The sequence below is a fragment of the Monodelphis domestica genome, chromosome X (genome assembly GCF_027887165.1).
Source record: "Monodelphis domestica isolate mMonDom1 chromosome X, mMonDom1.pri, whole genome shotgun sequence".
NCBI classification, from domain to species: domain Eukaryota; kingdom Metazoa; phylum Chordata; class Mammalia; order Didelphimorphia; family Didelphidae; genus Monodelphis; species Monodelphis domestica.
Window position 1 is genome coordinate 39,167,327 of NC_077235.1, and position 21,697 is coordinate 39,189,023.

Here is a 21,697-nt window from a genome sequence, read left to right on the forward strand (position 1 = left end):
ACCGTGGTAAAACCTTTGTTTTCGCAATTAATATTCAGTACATTTTCCTTCTCCTCGCACAAGCAACGGATCTTACAAATGTCTTTGCCAGTTTTGCGGCTCTCCGTCTGGAGGATCCCGGCCACGGTTAACACACTGAGAAACCAAACACCGTTCAGCATCTTTATGCCCAGTCGATCTGGCTCCGGCACCTACAGTCAAGCCTTTAAGAAGGGGGTTTGGAAGGGGAGCGGAGAAGTGGGGAGGAGGAGGGGCAGGCAGGGTCGGGGAGTGGGGGAGAGAGAAACAAGGAGCCCGATTAAAATGGCCAGGAAAGGGGGTGGGGGAGGAAGGGGTGGAGGGTGGGGGCGCAGGGAGACAACACGACAAACAATTGCTTTGCGAAGCGCTTTTCTCACCCTCCACTCTGCCCGCCTGCCCGCGAGACCGCCCGCCCAACCGCCCGCTCGCTCGCTCGCTCCCTCGCTCGCTCGCCAACCCGCTCTCCCCGCAACACACAGCCATGCACCTGATTCCCTTCTGGTCCCTGCCGCCAGCGGAGTCATTAGTAACCGAGTTGTCTTACTAAACCGCGCCGCCCTCGCTGCCCTCCTCTTCCTCCTCCTCCTCCTCTTCCTCTTCTTCCTCCGAGGGGGTAGAATGGGGGGAGGAAGCCGGGGAAGGGACCTCGGACAGCTAGTCTGTCTCGCAGCACCAGCAGCAGCAGCAGAAATAGCTTTACTTCTCTTTCTCTAGCGCAAGGGGGTGGGGAGGGGGAGGGCTGGGAAGAGAAGAGGGGGGAGGTGGAGGACCAAATGGGAAGGACCGCGTAAGGGAAAGGGCTGCGGTACTCACACATCAGGAGAAGATGAGCCTCCCCTCCTTTGCGGTGGTGGCCCCGGAGTTTAGCATCTTGGGTGCAAATGGAGAAAGCGCTGGGGGGAGAGGCAGCCCGGAGAAGATGCTGCTCCCGTGCAGACAGACACCACGGTTTGCTTGACCCGGGGCTGGTAGGCGGACGGGTCGGGCTGGGGGTGATGGGGGCGGGCTGGGGGGCGCGCCCTGCGGCTTTGGGGTGCCGGGGCACAGCCCGAAGTCCCGGCTGTAGGCAGGCGGGAGGGGGCGAAGCGAGCGGCGGAGCCGCGGGAAGTTTGGCCACCTGGCGCCCGGCTGGCTGTGCGTGTGCGCTGGGCGCGGGCGGGCGGCGGGCTGCGGGGGGGGGGGGGGGGTGGGGTGGGGGGGGCCGCTGGCGTGGGGCGCCGCGGGCTGCTGACTCTGCCGGGCGGCTGCTGGGGCTGCGGCGGTGGCGGCTTACTTCCCTTCCCCCGGCTGGCGGCGGCGGCGGCGGCTGCTGTCTGGGCGCCGAGCAGTTTGAATTTGAGAGGCTTTTGCAGGCTCCCTCGGACCTAGCTGGGGGTGACGTCACGCCCGGGAATGGGGCTGCTGGGGGGAGGGGGAAGGAGATAAGGGGAGAGGATGGCGGGGGGCGGGGGGCGGCGGCGGTGGCGGTAGCGGTTTGTTCCCGGGGCCGCGGAGAGACCGGGGGAAGCCCGTTTCCGCTGCTCCTCTTCCTCGCAAGTGGCTGGGCAAAGGCGCTCCAGATTCACTCTGTGCGCCGATTTCCCTTGAACTCCTCCACCTCCGAGCAGACGACGCGCAACTCTTGGTGTGGGGGTGTCCAGAAGAGAAAATGCGAAAAGCGGAGCTGGCTAGGTTCTCCCGCACCTCTCCTCCAGTCCCTCCTCGCCTCCGCCTCTTCCACCCACCAGTCAGCACCTCCACACCAGAGCCGAGGTCTGGGGGAGTGGCTTGGTCATTCCTAGGGTGTCTCCTCCCAGATTCCCAAGGCAGAAGTCAAAAGGGGGGGAGGAATAGAGGGGGAGGATGGAGGGAGACGTCTCCGGGGAGTGTTTGGGAGGTATGTTGGTGCTGCTAGAGGTGCGTGTGTGCATGTGTGCGTGTGCGTGTGCGTGTGTGTGTGTGTGTGTGTGTGTGTGTGTGTGTGTGTGTGTGAGAGAGAGAGAGAGAGAGAGAGAGAGAGAGAGAGAGAGAGAGAGAGAGAGAGAAGAGTTCCAAGGGCTTTTGTGTTATATACCCAAACCTAAAATGATCCTTTCCAGGGTGGTGGCTGGAGGGTTCCTCCACCCCCCCCCCCCACCCCCCCCACGACTGAGAGCAACCTCCGAAAGCCGCAGCTCAGCTTTTGGAAGGGGTCGAGCCCGGGGTGGAGAGTTATTTCCCTCAAGTTTAAGATCCGTCAAAAAAAATGACGCTTAACCTGATTCTTTGTGGGAATGGAGCAAAATAAGTAGGTGTCAGAAGAGAAAAAAAGTCGCTGCCACAGTAGGGAGCAAACAAAATCTACCGTGTTCTGTTTACAATGAGGTAGAACCACTTGCTAGGCTAGACCCGGGGAGGGGGGCGAGGAAGGGACAGGAAAGGGCAGTGCTTGGGGGCGGGGGAGAGGGGGTCAGAGGAATCGAGGGGAGCCTTTTTGGCACACTGGGCCGGGGGGCCCTGGGAATTTAGTTTCCTGTGCTTCTGATGCCCGAGCAAAGGGGCAAAACTGGTGCAGGAAGCTCGAGGTCTGGCTTCTGGGCGCAAGGCTTGAACTTTCTAATGGGTATGAGGAGAGAGGGAGGCACCCAGGGCCCGAGGTGGGGCTCGGCTTCGGAAGCCCAGAGGAACGAGCAAGCTCCGGGGAGGAGAGGCGTTCTCACTGGTTTGGCTCAAGCTGGCTTGCTTTCCTTCCACACCCCCCACCCCCAATCGCATCCACAATGTACCAGGTCTTGTTCCCCAGCTCCTTGGCATCTAGAGGTAGGGCACCCTGCAGGGAAAAGCTCATCTCTGGCAAGGGCAGGACTGGGGGCTCAGGGCTGGCTGGCTGAGGGCTTCCCTCCAGCTGAAACCTGGCTGTTCTGGAGGGGGGCGCAAACTCTTCCAGGAAGGGGAGACCGGTTCCAATGTCTCTACCCTCATCTCTCTTTAGAACCTTTTGCACTTTACCGAATTTCCAGGCTTTGTTGTCCTTTTGACCAAGCCAAGCTGGGGGCTCATTTGAATAGCTTAGGCAGTGGGGTGGGGAACCTGTGACAGTGAAGCCAACGGGGGGGGGGGGTGTTCTTTTTTGCCTTCTCCCCTTCCAAGCTTCCTCCTCGCTTTTCTTCCTTTTATACCCCCCTCCCACTTTTCTCCCCTGCCTAGACCTTAAAGCCTGCCTACCACTCAGCTCAGCACCCACACTATTTGGTCCTAATCACTGTGTTGCGTGCTAAGGAGATGGCAGGCTCTTCCCATGGAAGAGAAGGGGTTGGGCAAATCCTGGAGGCAGCAGGGAGAGCAGGGGAGCGGCCACAACTGGGGTGCGCTGAGCTGCTTCCCTCTCCTTACTCTCCAAGCTTGGTGCCCATCATTCCTTCTCATTCTAGCCACTGAGCTGTTCTGTCCCTGGAAAGCAGGCGCCATCAGGTCCTGGGGAAGGGGCTAGCAGACTGATCCTTCCTCTGGCGCCGCTCTCTACCTGTCTCACTGCAGGGATTTTTTTTTTTGGAGCAGAAATAATAACCAAGCAAGTTGCCTTCATTAGAAGGTATACTTGCGCGAAGCTTTGGGGCTGGGGGCGCGGTGGAGGGGAGAAGGGGAACAGAGCTGAAAGCTGGCCTGTGTAGATCTGATGGTAGGGGGGAGTGTGGCATGCATTGACTTTCTCGGGGGAGCTGAGGAGATATTTGTGCCAATTAGGGGTGCCAACACCTGTCTGCAATTATTTAGGCAAATGTAAATCTAATAAGACCCGAGAGGCTGGAGGGGGTCTCGCAGTGCAGAAGACTGGGGGTCACAAGCACCTCTGGCACAGACTAGTGGTGAGGCTCCAGGCGAGTTAATTAGCCTCTCAGGGTCCTTACTGGAAATTGCACAAGAGATGGTGATCTGGACCAATGGAGGGACTTTGCCAGAGGAAGTCCTCCCCGTTGAGAAAACCGCAGGGCTGAGCTGAAATAAACAAATAAACAAATAACTAAATAATCAAATGAATGAATGAATGGATGAATGGATGGATGGATAGATGGATAGAGAGATAAATGAAAAAGCGTTGCAGAAGAGGTCCGCATTCCATCCCTTTGACTGGCTTGGAAAAATAAGTGCTCTCAAATATGTTCTGTGTTCAAAGATGACTGACACCATGGGAAAGCAACAGCCCCCCCCCCCCCCCCCCGAGGGAGGAGGAACCATTACTCTGCCTTTAAAAACAACAGCCACTACCACCCCTTCCCCCACTCCCTTGACTTTGGAAAGTTTAACTAATGGGTTTCCATACTAATAACAAATGGCAGGGTCCAGTTAGCTTGGCTTAGTAGCCCCAGTCCGCCTCGGGAGCAGAGATCGGGCTCCAGAGAATCAGGGTGTGGATGACAGCGATTCCCCTCTACACGGAAGCCCACCACCCACCCAGCACCAAACCCCGGATTTCTCTGGGTCCTGAGCCCTCTAAGACCCGCCCCCCAGCCTCAGAGAAGCTGCTGACATGTCGTTCCTCTCTCACAGCTTTCCCTACAGGAATGAAGTTCCAGGTCCAGTAAAATAACAACAAACGATCAACCACCTGGCACAGTGGAACCTGGGGGTGGGGGGACTTTCTGGTTTGTTGTCCCGGCTTTCATAAGACATCCTCTGTTGTACAAATGAGGAAATTAAGGCTAAGAGATTAAGTAACATGCCCAGGGCTATTTAGTCAAACCAATAATTTATTAAGAGCCTACTATGTGCCAGGCTAGTAAGTCGAGAAGGTGGGATTTGAACCCAGGTCTTGCCAACTTTATCCATGAGGCAAGCAAGGACACAATTCCAAGGAAGGAAGGAAGGAAAAAAAAGGAAGGGAAGGAGGGAGGAAAGAAGGAAGGGAGGGAGGAAGGAAGGAAAGAAGGAAGGGAGGGAGGAAAGGAAGGAAGGAAGAAATAAAGGAAGGAAAGAAGGAAGGGAGGGAGGAAAGAAGAAAAGAAGGAAGAAAGGAAGGAAGGAAGGGAGAGAGGAAGGAAGGAAAGAAGGTAGGGGGGAAAGAAGGAAGGAAGGAAAGAAGGAAGAAATAAAGGAATGAAAGAAGGGAAGGAGGAAAGAAGAAAAGAAGGGAGAAAGGAAGGAAGGGAGAGAGGAAGGAAGGAAAGAAGGAAGAAAGAAAGGAAGGAAGGAAAGAAGTAAGGGAAGGAGGGAGGGAAAAAGGGAGGGAGGAAGGAAGGAAAGAAGGAAGGAAGGAAAGAAGGGAGGGAGGAAAGAAGAAAAGAAGGAAGGAAGGGAGAGAGGAAGGAAGGAAAGAAGGGAGGAAGGAAGGAAGGAAGGAAGAAATAAAGGAAGAAAAGAAGGAAGGGAGGGGGGAAAGAAGAAAAGAAGAAAGAAAGGAAGGAAGGGAGAGAGGAAGGAAGGAAAGAAGGGAGGGGGAAAGAAGGAAGGAAGGAAAGAGGGAAGAAAGAAAGGAAGGAAAGAAGGGAGGGAGGAAAGAAGAAAAGAAGGAAGAAAGGAAGGAAGGGAGAGAGGAAGGAAGGAAAGAAGGAAGAAAGAAAGGAAGGAAAGAAGTAAGGGAAGGAGGGAGGAAAAAGGGAGGTAGGAAGGAAGGAAAGAAGGAATGGAGGGAGGAAAGAAGGAAGTAAAGAAGGGAGGGAGGAAAGAAGAAAAGAAGGAAGGAAGGGAGAGAGAGAGGAAGGAAGGAAGGAAGGAAGGAAGGAAGGGGAAGTGTTTATTAAGCTGTTACCCAAGAACTCGGTCTTTTTTTTTTGCTATTGTAATTAATAACTGAAACTTTAAACCATGTTTTTTTCATAAAAGAATACAAGAACTCCGGGGGTGGCAGGGGCTAGAGGCATCATGGACAGGACCAAGAGAAGGAATTCCTTTTGAAAACATACATAGCTAGTCGGGATGAGCAGTTTTATGGGCTGACAGTTGGTCAGCTCCCTCAGAGGTGTATTCCATCGCCTTCCCCCATCTTTATAGGTTTGGTTACTGAAGCCTCCACAGCACTTATACAGGCATTTCAGAAACCTCCAGCATAAAAGAAAGCGCCTATTTTAAATAAGTTTCATGAAGACTGCTCCTGCTAGGCACCAATTTCCAAGCCAGACACAGAGACAGAGAAGGAAAGGGGAAGAGATAAAGCAGGACAGAGAAGGAAGAAGTCACTGATCACATGGAGGCAGAAATAAGTTCTCTGCTAACCAGAGTGTGGGAGCTTGTGGCCTCCATCTCGTTGAGTCCAATAAAAACCTGCATCAGACCTTGAGCTTGGGAAGAGATGGATGAATGCTGTCTCACCAAGTCAAGTCCTTTGCTACTCTTACGTCTTCCAGGCTCCACAGCTCCCTGCAGTAGGAATCTCCATAACTCTGTGATTTTCTGGGGCTAGATGACATCAGTCAGGGCCACTGGGTACAGTAACCCTGAAAAGGGGGTCCAAAACCCAAACTGGAAGGGATCTCAGAAGCCCTCTAGTCCTATCCCCTTATTTTACAAATGAGAAAACTGAGGTACAGTGAAATGAAAGGACCTGTGCAAGGTTACCTAAATAGGTTGTCTCAGAATGGGGATGTTAACCCAAGTCCTCTGACTTGAGAGCCCTTTTTCTTTCCCTAAGGCATATGGAGAAGGGTAAAGGTATACGTGCACCACCAACACTGGAGGTGGCCTGTGGGAATTCTTGGGTGATCAGGAGGCGTCTTATTCAGGTACACTGAGGCAGAAGACAAGACCACCTGTCCCAGCCTCTCTATATGGAACACAGCTTCCTTGTGTCTGGCCCAGGTTCCCAGGGAAGGCCCAAAGGAAGGATTAGAAGATTTAAAGCTGTTAGAGATGATGGAGACTAGTAAGTCCAGGCTCCTCATTTTATATACACCTTACATTGCTGGACTCGAAACCAAGAAAACCTGTGTTCAAATCCCACCTCTAACATGTCTTAGCTGTGTGACCCAGGCCAAGTCACTTGGAAGTCTCTGTTGCCATAACTGTGACTTGGGGATAATACCCATATGATGAACCTTGTAGAGTTGTTAGGAGGCTCAAAAGATAATTAAGCAAAACTGTTCAGTGCCTGGTTCCTATTTTGGAAGAAGAAAGTTGACTCTGGAGACTTGCCCACAGCTCGAAAGAGGCAGATCCAGGATTCAAATTCAGGGCTTTCCCTTTGTGCCATTGCCTAGGAAAAGCTCCAAGTCATCACTTCTTATTCAAGTTGCTTCCTAGAAATCAGGTAGTTATTTTATCAGTTCCCCAAGGATTCAAGTATCATCTCTATAAAGATAATTCTCAGATTTATTTATACAGCCCTGACCTCTCTCCTGAAATCCAGTCTCAAATCTCCAAATGCCCATCTTCAACTGGATGTCTTCTAGACATCTCAAACTTAACATGTCCAAAGTTGGATTCATTACCTTTCCCCAAACAACTCCCCTGCCTCCAAAACTTCCCTATTAGTGTAGACAGAGGTTACCAGGATCCTCTTATTCAATGAGACTTGAAACCTAGGCACAAGCGAAGTCTCTCATTCTCTCTTACCCTTCATGGCCAATCTTTTTTCCAAGGCTTCTCTCTCTCTCTCTCTCTCTCTCTCTCTCTCTCTCTCTCTCTCTCTCTCTCTCTCTCTCTCTCTCTCTCTCTCTTTCTGTGTGTGTGTCTCTCTCTGTCTCTGTCTCTCTCCCCTCTGTGTCTCCCTCCCTCCCTCTCTCTTTCTCTCTGTCTCTCCTCTCTCTCCCTCTCTCTTCTCTCTGTCTCCCTCCCTCCCTTCCTCTCTCTGTCTCTGTCTGTCCTTCTCTGTCTCTGTCTCTCTCTGTCTCTCTCTCCCTCCTCTCTGTCTCCCCCCTCCCCCTCTCTGTCTCTCTCTCCCTCCTCTCTGTCTCCCTCCCCCCTCTCTCCCTCTCTCTCTCCTCTGTCTCCCTCCCTCCCTCCCTCTTTCTCTTTCTGTCTGTCTCTGTCTCTCTGTCTGTCTCTCCTCTCTGTCTCCCTCTCTCCTCTCTGTCTCCCTCTCTCCTCTCTGTCTCCCTCTATTCCTCTCTGTGTCTGTCTGTCTCTGTATCTGTCTGTCTGTCTCTGTCTCTCTCTCTCTGTATGTCTATCTCCCTCCCTCTCTTTCTCTCTGTCTGTCTCTGTCTCTGTCTTTCTCTGTCTCCCCCCTCTGTATCCCTTCCTCTCTCTTTCTCTGTCTCTCCTTTCTCTTCTCTCTGTCTCCCTCCCTCCCTTCCTCTCTCTGTCTCTGTCTGTCTGTCTGTCTCTCTCTGTTTGTCTCTCTCTCTCTCCCTCCTCTCTGTCTACCCCCTCTCTCATCTGTCTCCCTCCCTCTCTGTCTGTCTCTTTCTGTCTGTCTCTCTCTCTCCTCTCTGTCTCCCTCCCTCCCTCTCTCTGTCTGTCTCTGTCTTTCTTTCTGTCTCTCCTCTCTCTCTCCCTCTCCTCTCTGTATCCCTTCCTTCCTCTCTGTGTCTGTTTCATTGTCTGTCTCTCTGTCTGTCTGTCTCCCTCCCTCTCTCTTTCTCTCTGTCTCTCTCTGTCTCTCCTCTCTCTCTCCCTCTCTCTGTCTGTCTCCCTCCCTCCCTTCCTCTCTCTGTCTCTGTCTCTCTGTCTGTCTGTATCCTTCCCTCTCTCTTTCTCTCTCTGTCTGTCTCTGTCTCTCTGTCTCTCCCCCTCCCTCTCTCTTCTCTCTGTCTCCCTCCCTCCCTTCCTCTCTCTGTCTCTGTCTGTCTCTCTCTGTGTCTCTGTCTCTCCCTGTCTCCCTCCCCCTCTCACCCTCTCTCTCTCTCCTCTGTCTCCCTCCCTCTCTCTCTGTCTCTTTCTGTCCCTTTCTCTCTCTCTCACCTGTCTCCCTCCCTCCCTCTCTCTTTCTCTCTCTGTCTCTGTCTCTCTGTCTCCCTCCCTCCCTTCCTCTCTCTGTCTCTGTCTGTCTCTCTCTGTGTCTCTGTCTCTCCCTGTCTCCCTCCCCCTCTCACCCTCTCTCTCTCTCCTCTGTCTCCCTCCCTCTCTCTCTGTCTCTTTCTGTCTCTTTCTCTCTCTCTCACCTGTCTCCCTCCCTCCCTCTCTCTTTCTCTCTCTGTCTCTGTCTCTCTGTCTCTCCTCTCTCCCTCTCTCTCTCCTCTCTGTCTCCCTCCCTCCCTTCCTCTCTCTGTCTTTGTCTCTCTGTCTGCCTGTCTGTCTCTGTATCTCTCTGCCTGTCTCTCTCTCTGTATATATATATATATATATACATATATATATATATGTATGAATCCAGGTCCTTATCACCTCCCCCTTGGACTATTCCAATATTGTACTTTGTGGTCTCCCTGCCTCATCTCTCTGTCTGTCTGTCTGTCTGTCTTCCAGTCCATCTTCCACTCTACTGTCAGGTTAACTTCCATGTTCAAATCTGGCCTCAGACACTTCCCAGCTGTATGACCCTGGGCAAGTCACTTCACCCCCATTGCCCAGCTCTGACCACTCTCCTGTCTTAGAACCAATACACAGTATTGATTATGAGATAGAAGTTAAGGATTTAAAAAGAAAAACGGTTCAGCTTCCTGAAACACAATCCTGATCATGTCACTACCACCCCCCTCCCTATTCTGTCAACTCAGGTGGCTCCCAATTACCTCCTGGCTCATATATAGACTCCTGTTTGGTTTTTCAATCCCTCCAAAGTCTGAGCCTTTCTTACCTTTCGCATACTTTGATGTAGTACAATATCAATAATAGTCCCCCCTTTCCCCTCCATCTCCAACCGTACAGTTTGCTCCATTGTCACTGGCCTCCTTCATGTTCTTCCACAGGACACTTACCTCTCACCTCGGACCGTTTTCATTAGCCGTTTCCCATGCTTAGAGGTCTTAATGCCTTCCTCTGAGATTATCCACAGCGCTCCGTGTAGATCCTGTTTGGACACAGCTGTTTACACGTTGCCTCCCCCTCCCACTGGATTGCCCCGACAGTAGGGATTGTGTTTTGATTTTTTTCCGTATCCTCGGTAGTTAGCAGGGCCTGGCACATGGTAGGTATTTAATCATTGTTAGTTGGTTGACTGATCTGGTTGGGTATTGGTTAGCAGCACATTGAACAAATTCATGCCACAGTGCTAATGAATGACTCATCCATTTCTTTATTTCCCTCCCGGAAAGAGTCCCAGGAAACACCAGAGCATTTGTCACCTAAGGAAAGCGAGCCAGAGTCACAAATTTGGAATCCCTCACCATTTTACCAAGGTGCCACAAAACCGTCTTCCAAAACCCTGGGCACTGGTCTTTCCAAATAATCACTGCACCCTCACTAGGTGACCGCTCAGCTTTCCTGATTTAGGGGAAGAGAGTTAGGAGAGCTGGCTCTGCCACTAACACACTGCGTAGCCTTGGCCAATCACCATCCCTCTCTGGGCCTCAGGACTCTTCTCTGTTAAGGGGGTGTTAGATGTGATGTTCCTAGAGGTATGGCTCCAGCAGAGGTGCCGGCCCCCTGATCTTTGTCAGAGCCTAGGCCCTTTTATTCATAATCACAAATCCATCGATGAGCCCAATGCCAAGAAGAAGACTGGAGTTGTGAGAAGGCAAAGACAGAGGACGAAGTCAGAAGCAGATAATTTGCTAGGGACCAGATGGCCATATTAGTTTACTTGGCCAAGCTGGTTATTAATGGGGGGAGAAATCCTTTAGGGAATGGGCATGGTCACTCATTTCTCCATCGGGCCCCAAAGAAAATATTCCACGTGGATCCTGGGATAGGCCCAAGAGGTCCTATATCAAAATGTGGTGCCCTCCCTCGCTCTCCTCCTCTTCTTCCCCTTCCTCCCCAATGACTCCATCATCCTTTTCTTCTTCAAACCTTGAAAAGCAACTACTTGTTGGTCTACTCACTTCACCACCTCCTCAGATCTAACCCTGAAAGACTAGAGAGCCAGGAAATGGGATGGACCTCCTCACTTGAAAACCCAGTTATTCCAGGATGGTCAAATTGGATGAGTTTCTAGAAAATAGTAATAATTAGTGGTCTGGCATTTATTTAGTACTTTAAAATGCTCCAAGTGCTTTGCAAAGCTTATCTTATGGGAAGTCTACTAGATAAGAACTACGAAGGATTCATATCCCCATTTTGAGGGTGAGAAAACTGAGGCCAAGTGAGATTTCAGTGGTTTACCAAGAGCCACACAGAAGGGGTTATCATCCCTGACTAGAGAACAGGAAACGAAGATAAAAAGAGCTAGCAAACTATGGAGAAAAAATTCAAACCCAGGTTTTATTGGCCCAAGTCCAATACTCTGTCTGCTAAATAGCAAGAACATTTGAGCTCCCCATCTCTATTGGTACTTTTCTCCTTTTCCTTAGCACGGATTTAGGGGCAGCTTTGGCCCCTGGAAAATGCTTTTATTTCGTTTCCCTTTCCATTTTTTCTTCCAGGGGAGATTTTTGTTGTTACAATTTTGTAAATTGAAAAAAAAATGGAGGAGGGAGTATCAGGATCTGGCTGATAAATCAGGGAAGCTGAAGGAGTCTTAGCCTGGGGTTGATGAATTTTTAAAAATGTATGTTTTGATAGCTATAGTACAATATAATTGCTTTCCTTTGTAATCATGTGGATTTGTTTTGTGCATTTAAATACATGACTTGAAGAAAGGCTCTATGGGTATTCCTAGAGTGCCAAGGTTCCAGGACACAGGAAAGGTCCACAGGGCCCAGCTCTAACCCCCAAAGCAGCCCAGACCCATTTGAGTGCTGTCTCTACTAGTACATCTCTCCACATTCAATTGGTCCTAACTAAAGAACACCTGAGTTTGAATCTGGCCTCAGGCACTTCCTAGCTGTGTGACCCTGTGAAAGTCACTTAACTTCTGCTTGACTACAAGAGTCACTGTATCAACAGGGGAAGGAAATAGCAAACCAGTCCAGTATCCTTGCCAAGATAGCCTTGGTCCCTGGGGTCACAGACAGTCGAGCACAACTTAACAACAAAGTGACAGAATTGCCTTCTGATCACTTGGGTAGGGAGTGGAGAGCTTATTTAATGTCCCCAAGTTGTTTCCCTGCAGTCTAATTCTGGAGAAGAGCGGCCTCAAATCAAGCTGCCACCTCCTCCCTCCCCTTCTACCCTTCCCAGGAAGATCCCAAGAAACTCAAGCCTGCAAAACAACAAGATGCATTCTGGGAGGGTTGAGATAGGGGTGACTATTTGCATGCCATTAACTTAGCAAATTGCAAAACTTGGCTCTTATGGTAATGAATTTGCAATGAAAGCTTTTAGGGCTGTAAAGTTTCCAAGGTTCCTTTCTGTGCATTTCAACTACATCCTCCCCACAACAATGCCTTCTTACTCACCCTTCTCCAGCCCCTCTGCTTCTTGGGGTTTCTTCATGCCAAAAACATTTGAGTTGTTTTCTAGGTGGCCCACACTGGGGGGTTTTCCCCTATACGTTTTGTGAGAGTTCTATTTTCACCGCATTCACAGATCAACAAGAACACGAGCATATAAAAGCTTGCTCCACTAAGCGGCCAAAACATGGTAGCAGGGGACGAGGTCTTTGCAGATGGACTGCTCATTTGGGGGCCTTCGTGATTGAAATCTGCCTCTCACTCAAGCAAGCAATTTCAAAATCAGCTGTTGTCCCACATTCCTGGATCTATGGTATTGATAGTTCTGTCGTTGGATTGCTTAGGACTGTTGGCGTTCTCGGTAATGTTATTATCATTTCCGTCCAGATCTATGATTTCCCCAGGGGAAGGAAACCTCATCCAGCCACGCAGATCAACAACCCAGCTCTAATTTTTATTCTGGGGCATCGAGGGACCAAGAGACTTGCACAAGGTGCCCCCCTGCCAGCTTGGGGCAAGTCTCGAACTCAGATCTTTCTGCCTCTAAGGCCAGTCCACTACAGACTGAGCTGCCTCTCACTTCCCACTGCAGGATCTGAAAACAGTCTGGCTGTTATTCCTCCCATGGATCCAGAATGCTTACTTTGCAATGCCCGTGCTTCTAGCACTTGTACTGGGCAGGCTAAGCTAAGCAGGGAAGGCAGCATTTGGCTCAAGCAAAGCTGCTAGAGAGAAAAAGAGAAAAATATAAATAGATACAGGAGCTTCTTAATTGCCGTACCAAACCCTGCCTCCCTTACCTTGCCCAGAATAACTGCTGGGAAGCAAGTGCATTTCTAAATAAATCGTCTGTTTCCTTCATTTCAAATCCATCCCCTGTCATCACACATTGGTTTCTAGAGAGCAAAGCTGTGGACCAGTCTGGGGTCTGACTAGAAGCCCGCCACAGCCGTCGCCGCCGCCACCACCAACCCTGTGTTGTGGCTAACAGGGTACAAGTTAATGTCGTTCTCTCTCTCTCTTTAGTTCCATTCTGTTGTCGTCTTCCCATGTGGCTGTTTTAAAGGGTGTTAACAGGAGCCACCAAACAATGTGAAGAGGCCACCTAGCAGCTGCCATCATTGAGGGGCTGAGCGGCAGAAAGACGATATTTTATGGAAGAAGGGAGGCATGCTAGTAGCCACAGGGAACCGGAGGGGCCAACTTTGATACAGATTAGATGTCTATTGAGTCTTTTCTGAAAAAGAGAAAGAATCCTCCTGAAATGAATGAAGATTTCTTTACAGGGGGCTGCGGCGAGGGGATGGGAAGGGAGATGGCCCGCCAGGCCCATAAAAGACACTTCCTGATCCTTTTCCTACTAATTTTTTGGAGTGGTCATGGATGAGAGTGACTTGTACCTTTGGGAAAAAAAAGATCAACACAGTGCTTCCTGCAAGTGAAAAATGCTCTTTTCCTTTGAACCGGTCCAGACATGTAAAGTATGACATATATAAATTTAAAGCAGTCTTGTAAACAAGTATTAAATATTTACCAGCCCACAGAAAATGTTTAGCAGCCTGCTTTCCCCGTGGAACATTACTGGTTGCAAAAGAAAATAAAATCGTTGTTATTTCCTTTTTGTCAGTATAAATTCTCAAGTAGGTGGGTAGCAATCTCCAAGGGGCCCATGAATACATTAAAAAATGATGAGCAACACAAAAGTGATTGTGCGGATTGTTGCATAGATAATTACAGGAGAAGACTGCCTCAAGTGTGTAAAATATTTAAATGTATTAATTTATTGGAAAGTTGCTTTCTACTGATTTTTTGAAAAGTTCCTGCATTTGGAGCCAATTACCAAATATGCTTAGATAGAAGTATGATTGAGAGACAGCTTGGAATCAGTGGCTACAAGGTTGGACTTGGAGTCAGGAAGATCTGGGCTTAAATCCTGCACTAGATACTTACTAGCTGTGTGGGCCTCAGTTTCTTCATCTGTAAAATGGAGGAAATGAGACTGCTGCTCATTAACAATGTTGTGAGGAGCAACTGGGATGATAGATATCTAATGCATTTTGCAAGCCTTAAAGCCTTCCTGTTGTATGGTCCTCCAGATTTTGGGGTTTTTAAGGCCATTGCTCTGGTTATATTTGTGTGGCACTCTTCAATATCATACTATAAAAGACGTAAATTTAAAATTATTTGTGAGGGAATTTAGAATGTGAGGTAATCTGCTGTATTCTGCCATTCCCCCACAATTCTCCTCAATATCATTCTATCAGAAAAGGTGGGAAGTACGTACATAGAGATCTTTGAATAAAAAGCAACTTAATTTGCTCATAATATGAGGGTTTTTTGTAAGTAATTTGTCTGAGAGGCAATATGGCCCAGTGAGTGAAGAAGCCCTCAGTTCAAGTCCTGCATCTGATGTAGGCCTGCTGTGTGAGCCTGGGCAAATCTCTTACTCAGTCAGCTCTTTGAGCTGGGAAGTTCACTGATAGTCCCAGATCTGTATCTCTGAAAGGGGAATTGCCTACACTGATAAAAATCACAATTCTGGACCAAAGCGACAAAAAAAAAATCTTCAAATTTACTTATTTAGGTATATTTGTGTAGAATGTAAAGTCCTTGAAAGCAGAAATTCCTTCCCTTCCCTTCCCTTCCCTTCCCTTCCCTTCCCTTCCCTTCCCTTCCCTTCCCTTCCCTTCCCTTCCCTTTCCTTTCCTTTCCTTTCCTTTCCTTTCCTTTCCTTTCCTTTCCTTCTTTCCTTTCCTTCTTTCCTTTCCTTCTTTCCTTTCCTTCTTTCCTTTCCTTCCCTTTCCTTTCCTTTCCTTTCCTTTCCTTTCCTTTCCTTTCCTTTCCTTTCCTTTCCTTTCCTTTCCTTTCCTTTCCTTTCCTTTCCTTTCCTTTCCTTTCCTTTCCTTTCCTTTCCTTTCCTTTCCTTTCCTTTCCTTTCCTTTCCTTTCCTCTCTTTCCTTCCTTTCTTTTTTCTTCCTTCCTTCTTCTCTTTTTCTTTCTTTCTTTTCTCTTCTTCCCAAGAGCATTGAATAGTGAATGCATGACTCCTCATGAGCACTTGGTAAATTCTTGCTGAACTGAATCAAAAATCTCAAATTTCCCAGGTCTAACATGCCTCTTTAAAAAGAATTCTGAACACAAGGAGTAACATAGAGAAAAATATTTTTAGGCCAATAATATAAGCCATCAACAGTGTTAAGCAGAGGTAGAAATCTGACATAATCAAATCAATGGCAGCCTACTTCAGCACACAATAGAAACACATTATGCTTTGGGGGATGAAATCCTCCACAAGGTCCCAGTGCCCAAATAAATGTGACTGCAAGATCCTTTTGAATTTACCATTTTAACTACATTGTTTCAGTGTCCACAATGATAATGCAAGGGGTATTATAGTTACTATTTCTATATTTCAAGAGTGTTTTTGGTGGCTTGTAAGGAGCATGGCTACCAAGTAGCAAAGCAGTTTTAAAACTAATCTTTTATGGAAAAGTTTTACATTTAGAATTCATTACTGTGAGAGAGGGGGGCAGCAAGGAACATGCCGTAGTAGAGTACTATGAGTGTCAGATGCTTGCTAGTTAATGTGACCCTGACCTGTTACAATGAAGATAAAAATAGTACCTACCCAACAAGGCTGTTCTGAGGCTCAGATTCAATTGTATGATAATATTTTACAGATGAGGTCATGCTCTACTAACCTCAAAGTGCTATATAATCTTGTTTTTGATGTAGTGCCCCTCTAGGCTACCCCACTTCCAATTCAAATTTAGTAGTTTGGAGAGAATGAAAACTTCAGGTTCAAGGTACTTTGGGCATCCATCTCAGTAGAACTAGAGTTCACCAGGCTACCCCTTGAATAGTCAGCCAGTTGACAAAATTAGCTAGCATGACTCAAGTAATAATGAAAAGACATTTCTGCCATGAACCTGGGACTCACTCTCCCACAGCTAAAAACAGCATCAGCACACACATGGAGTAGCCTAGGAGTGAGACAACCAGGGAGGAAACACAAGAGAGCAAGGCAGCCCGTCCAGCCAGCAAAGCGAGACACGGATGTCTCACTGGCTCAGCTGGACACGGTGTTGTATTGTTGAGCCTCTCCACCACAAATTGCCATTGCCAATGACAGGAAGCAGAGAGAAGGCCTTCCCTCTCCCCTTGCTGCATATGGAAAGGAAAAGGTGAAAAGCAAATCCTTTTTTAAGAACTGAGTTCTTATCATGACTTCCTAAGTTAATTCCTTAGAGCAAGACTCTTTCCTGGACCCCCCTACAGCCTAAGGACCCCTTATCAGAATTCATTTTTTTCATGCATGCAAAGAAATGTAGAGGATTCCAAAGGGAACAAATAATAGTGAAAAAGACATCATTTTCCCCCATCCTTGTTTACAGATCCCTTTATATCTCTCCATGGACATCAAATTAAGAAACTGTACAGAATGTGTTTTGTCTACAGAGCTGACTGACTTTTTTAAAGGCCACCAGTGTTATGGCTACTCCTTCATCCAGCCAATGGTCAGCTGCCCTATAGGGACATCAAATTCATGGCGCAATGAAGCATACATGTTGTTCCCAACCACTCACAGTCAGAAGGGAGGCAAAACCATACTACCTCATTGACTACTCTGTTATCTGCCCTTTCCATCTTGTATTTTCTTCAGGTGGGTAGAGGGGGGGTCTGGGAATCCCTTGATCAAAACCTTCTCCCTTCCCTGGTACAGTAGCATGCTACTTTAATACTTCAACTAAGTCAGCCAGTTGAGCCATCTTCCAAAGTTGCTACGGCCAAAAAATGCATCCTGTCAGGGCCCATCTGTTGATGACCCAACAGTGAACCAAATTTACCTGCAGTCTGTCCCCCAGGCAACGCTTGAAGTCTTTTCAGCTCAGTAGGACTTGATAGAAGATGAGGTGTTCCACCTCCATACCACCCACGATGAGACATCACGGGGGGACTTTAGGAAAGAAACCCGTAAATAAGGAAGTAAATGAAAATCACAATGAATCAAAAACCCAGTAGTGCCATTTAACGGCCCATTTATGTATGTCTTGGGTTTTGCCTTGGATGTTGACCATACCCGACTCTCCAAAGCCAAACACTTCAAACTATTCTCATAGTTCAAAGGATCGCCAAGGATTATGTGACTAAAGGTGCAACAGGAGCCACTAAGAGAACACTTTAGGAGTAATCGTCAAATTTCTAAAGTTCTGAAATATAGACCACATAGGTAAATCATGCAATGGTTATTATAACAAGAAATAATGGGCCGGAGGGTCTTCTGATGACAGATTTAGAATCAGAAGGACATTAAAGACCATCTAGTCCCACTCCTACATCCTATAGATGTGGGAACTCATACCAAGAAGATAAGTGACTTGGCCAAGGTCACAAAGGCACATAGGCAGCCAAGTCTGGATTTGAATCCAGGTCCTTTGGCTCAAAATAGAATATGATTTCCACTGTAACATTTGGAGACTATAAAACTGACTATACTTGGTGTCAGAATTAAAACAGCTTCCCAGACTTTTAGGTGCTGATAATTGCTTTTTTGGGGAAGAGAAGGGAATCAAGAAGTAATTTCGTCATTAGTGAATGAAATTCTCCATACATACATACACACATCAATTATTAATACATTGTTAATTATTATTGTTGTATTATTATATTGTAATATTATATAATATTTGATAAAATGATTATAATATATTAATTATAGGTATAAAACTTATAGTCATTGAGTATGTTGGGTACTGAAAAGCTAAGTGTCTTTTTCAAAGTTAAACAGCTAACAGGAGTCAGAGGAGAGGCCAGAATTAAACCCAGGACTTCCAGACTCCCAAGCCTTTCCTCTATCCATTTTACTATATATGTCTCTCAGGTTCCAATAGTAACGGTTCACATTTACAAAGTGTTTGTTTATCACAATAACCAGGAGGTAGATAGTGCAAATATTATAATTCCCATTTTACAGATACTCGGTACTACTACTGCTATAAATTACGGGCCAGAAGGAGCTTCAGAAGTCATCAGTTCTAAGCCCTGTTCTCCCCCAATTTTATAGATGAGGAAACCGAGGCTTAAAGAAATTAAATGACTTGTCCCATCACATATTGGCAAATGCCAGAGGCAGGATGGAAATAGAGGCATTCTTAACAATGAATCCAGCAATCTATCCATTATACTGTGCTCTCTCTAGGGTTTTCCTGACTCCAAACCCAACACTCTTCCTACTATATTATATTGCTAATTTGGCATGATATCAAGCTTTGAGGTTAAAAACAGAAAATCATCATCAATGATCCAGTCCAGTGGTGTCAAACTCAAATAGAAGCCGTGGCCACTAAACTGTAATAAAGATCCTTCGGAGTCACATATTGACTTAGAAAACCATATATTAACATTATCCATGTTCTACTGTACTTTCATTTATTTTGTTAAAAAGTTCCCCGTTAGTTTTTCATCACTCTGGAGCTTGCTATGTGACCATTTTGGCAGATAGGTGAAGCCTCTGAATTCTGTTTCTAAATGCATAAAATAAAATACATAAGATTATTAAGGAAATCAATTGAAATTTAAAAAAAAGGTCATGTACCCGAGGTGAAAAACCCCTCCACTACCCTAAGGTATAGCAATTTAAATTTGTATTCTTTTTTATTTCTATTTTTATTTTTATTTTTTAAACCCTCACTTTCCATCTTATAAGCAATACTCCAAGGCAGAAGAAGTGGTCAGGGCTGGGCAATGGGGGTCAAGTGACTTGCCCAGGGTCACACAGCTGGGGAGGGACTGAGGCCAGATTTGAACCCAGGACCTCCCATCTCTAGGCCTGGCTCTCAATCCATGTATTGTTTTTTTAAAAAACGAAACATTCTTTCGTATCTGTTACTGAAATTTGTTTTGAAAACAGTCTCATGAGTTAGAGAGGAAGTAGGATTCTTTCATTTTTATAGAGGAAGAAATTAAGGCAAAGAGAAAAGGAGATGAGTTCTCTTTGTATAAGTAGATAGTGGTGAAGTCTGGAACTTGTATCTCCTGTGGCCAATAGTAGACATCACTGTCTTTAACTTTTTATGCTTATGTTCTAAGTGTTATCAGATGGGCCAAGGAGTACTTTTAAGTGCCCCCGATAGGTGCTAGGAATAGGCTTGGAAGAAAAACAGGAGAGGGGTATTGGGCAGAAGTATTTCATTTATTCTGACACATTCCATCCTATTAATCTCACTGCAACTGGAAGTTATATTTTGGTCTGAAGTTACAACCTTATGCGTCCAGGAGGAAACCAAATTTATTAGGTTTGACATTGCTCTTTATTGGAATGGTCTAATGCAGTTGAGCCTCTGTACTAAGTTCTGTTTATTTATGTATTTATGTTTGTCTAGTAGAAATATATGGTAAGGTATGTGCTGGGGTGGATGTTTTAATGCTGAGTATGCAGGAATATTCAGAACCATTTCGATGCAGCATGCTCCATTCTAAAGAGATACACCCAGCAGAGCAACTACTAAGGATTTGCATTGAGGATTTTTGATTAAAAAAGTCCCTATTTGGGAAGAGAGCTCTGACTATTAATATTCAGAAGTTGTGGAAGTGTCATGATCAGTAGAGGTAGCTGGTTGTTGGGATTCATACAAAGTGAAGAAAAAAACTAGAAATGGGGAGGGTAAAGGGGGGAGGACTAGAAACTAAATAAATTGACCTCCACGGAAGAGTTGGACAAGAAGCTCAAAGGCTATTGAAAATCAATGAGGTGAAAAGGAAGTTTTTTTCCCCTTCCCCTTTGGCTTCACTGGCTTTTTTTTCTTGTTCTCATTGAGCCCCATTCACATCTTACACCGATGTGGCTTTGGTTCCTTTCTTTTCCCTTGTTTACTTTTGGTAGACAAACTCCAAAGGAGCACACATCCCTCCTTAACTCCTCCAGAGGGCTGGGCCATGGGAGATACCCCTATGACACCTGCAATACTCCTTCGCAAACAGCCTGGATAGTGGCTAGAGTGGAGGAGACCAAAGGAACAATTGTACCTATCGATCACAATGCAAACAATTCCTCAAACCATTTCAAGAATCTGGGCAGCATATCAGGTTTCCCTGGAGAATTACTTTGGGATTCACTCTGGAGCTCATCTCTAGGTGAACCCAGATGTAAATAAGACAATTCGTTGAATAGTATCATCTTCTCAACCTTTTGCGCCAGGGCAAAATGAGTTCTTTTTTGGCTACAGTCATATTTACATCATCTGCTGAAATGGCTTCAAAGTAAATGAAAACTCTTATACTTTGCTTTTTCCCAGTAGGCTGATGTTTCAAATCTTTATCCAAAGATCACTGGGAGAGCCATGATAATATTTACAGCATTGAACCTATTCATCAGAATCTAACAGAATGAAATTCTTTCTGTGAAATTTTCATCTACAGTACTTAGGAAAATGAATACCTACAAAAATGATTCCATTTCCTCATCTGTAAAATGAAAAAGTTGGACTAGATGGTGCCTCCAAACTCTAAAATCCTATGATGTCCCCATTATACTATTTCTAAAAGAAAAGCCACCAACCAAAAGCTCAATAGTGAGAACAAAGAGCAAACTGATAATCAGGCTTAGAAGTGTTCTTCTCTCATAAAGAATAATCATTTAATAGTTTACGATCCTATGCCTTTGTTATAGCTGTTGGTCCACAGTAGCATTGGTCATTACACAATATGTGGAGTTAAAATATTATCCTTTGTTTTAGTCACCAGTGAAAGCAAAATGCCTTGCTAAAGGGGCCATATGTACGAAGCAACTAGGTGGCTCAGTGGGTAGAGAGCCAAGCCTAGAGGTGGGAGGTCCTAGGTTCAAAGCTGGCCTCAGACACTTCCTGGCTGTGTGACCCTGGGCAAGTCACTTAACCCCCATTGCCCAGCTTTCACCGCTCTTCTGCCTTGGAACCAAAATTTAGTACTGATTCTAAGATGGAAGATAAGAGTTTAAAAAAAGAAAAAAGAAGAGGTCATTTGTATCAACAAACTAGTCTGAGCAACGAATGCTTTTGCCAAACCGCTCATCACTGCTATGGGCATCATCCACTACTATGTCGTTTATTATGACCAGTATCGTCATTATGTCTCTCAATATTAATGTTATTATCAGATCTGTCCTTTAGAGGATCAGAAGAAAAATGTCTTGGGATCAGAGAGCTGGTCGAAAAAGGGGCCAAGAATATTGTGAAATGATTTATCATCCGTATTTGGATAAGTTATCCAGATCCCCTAATCTATTTTAAATGTTAATGTTTCAGCCACATCTCAAGAATGAAAAAAAATTATACATTAGTGTAACAAAGATAATTCAGGGTAGAAAGATTGTGCATCTCAAAATACAAGGAGATGGGGGTGAGGGGGAGCAATCCACAATTAAAATCGGGGAATTG

General features: G+C 46.5%; 1 protein-coding gene across 1 annotated transcript in view; it reads right to left on the minus strand.

The window, feature by feature from the left end:
* SLITRK2 (SLIT and NTRK like family member 2) overlaps nt 1–21,697 on the minus strand; it is a 35,203-nt gene that overhangs the window by 6,778 nt on the left and 6,728 nt on the right. The window contains exons 2-5 of the mRNA XM_056809846.1: nt 2,736–2,809; nt 1,481–1,641; nt 806–1,422; nt 14–191 (exon numbers count right to left, since the gene is read on the minus strand). Of these exons, the coding sequence (XP_056665824.1) occupies nt 14–191; nt 806–1,422; nt 1,481–1,641; nt 2,736–2,809 (1,030 nt within the window). The remainder of the gene's footprint in view (nt 1–13; nt 192–805; nt 1,423–1,480; nt 1,642–2,735; nt 2,810–21,697) is intronic.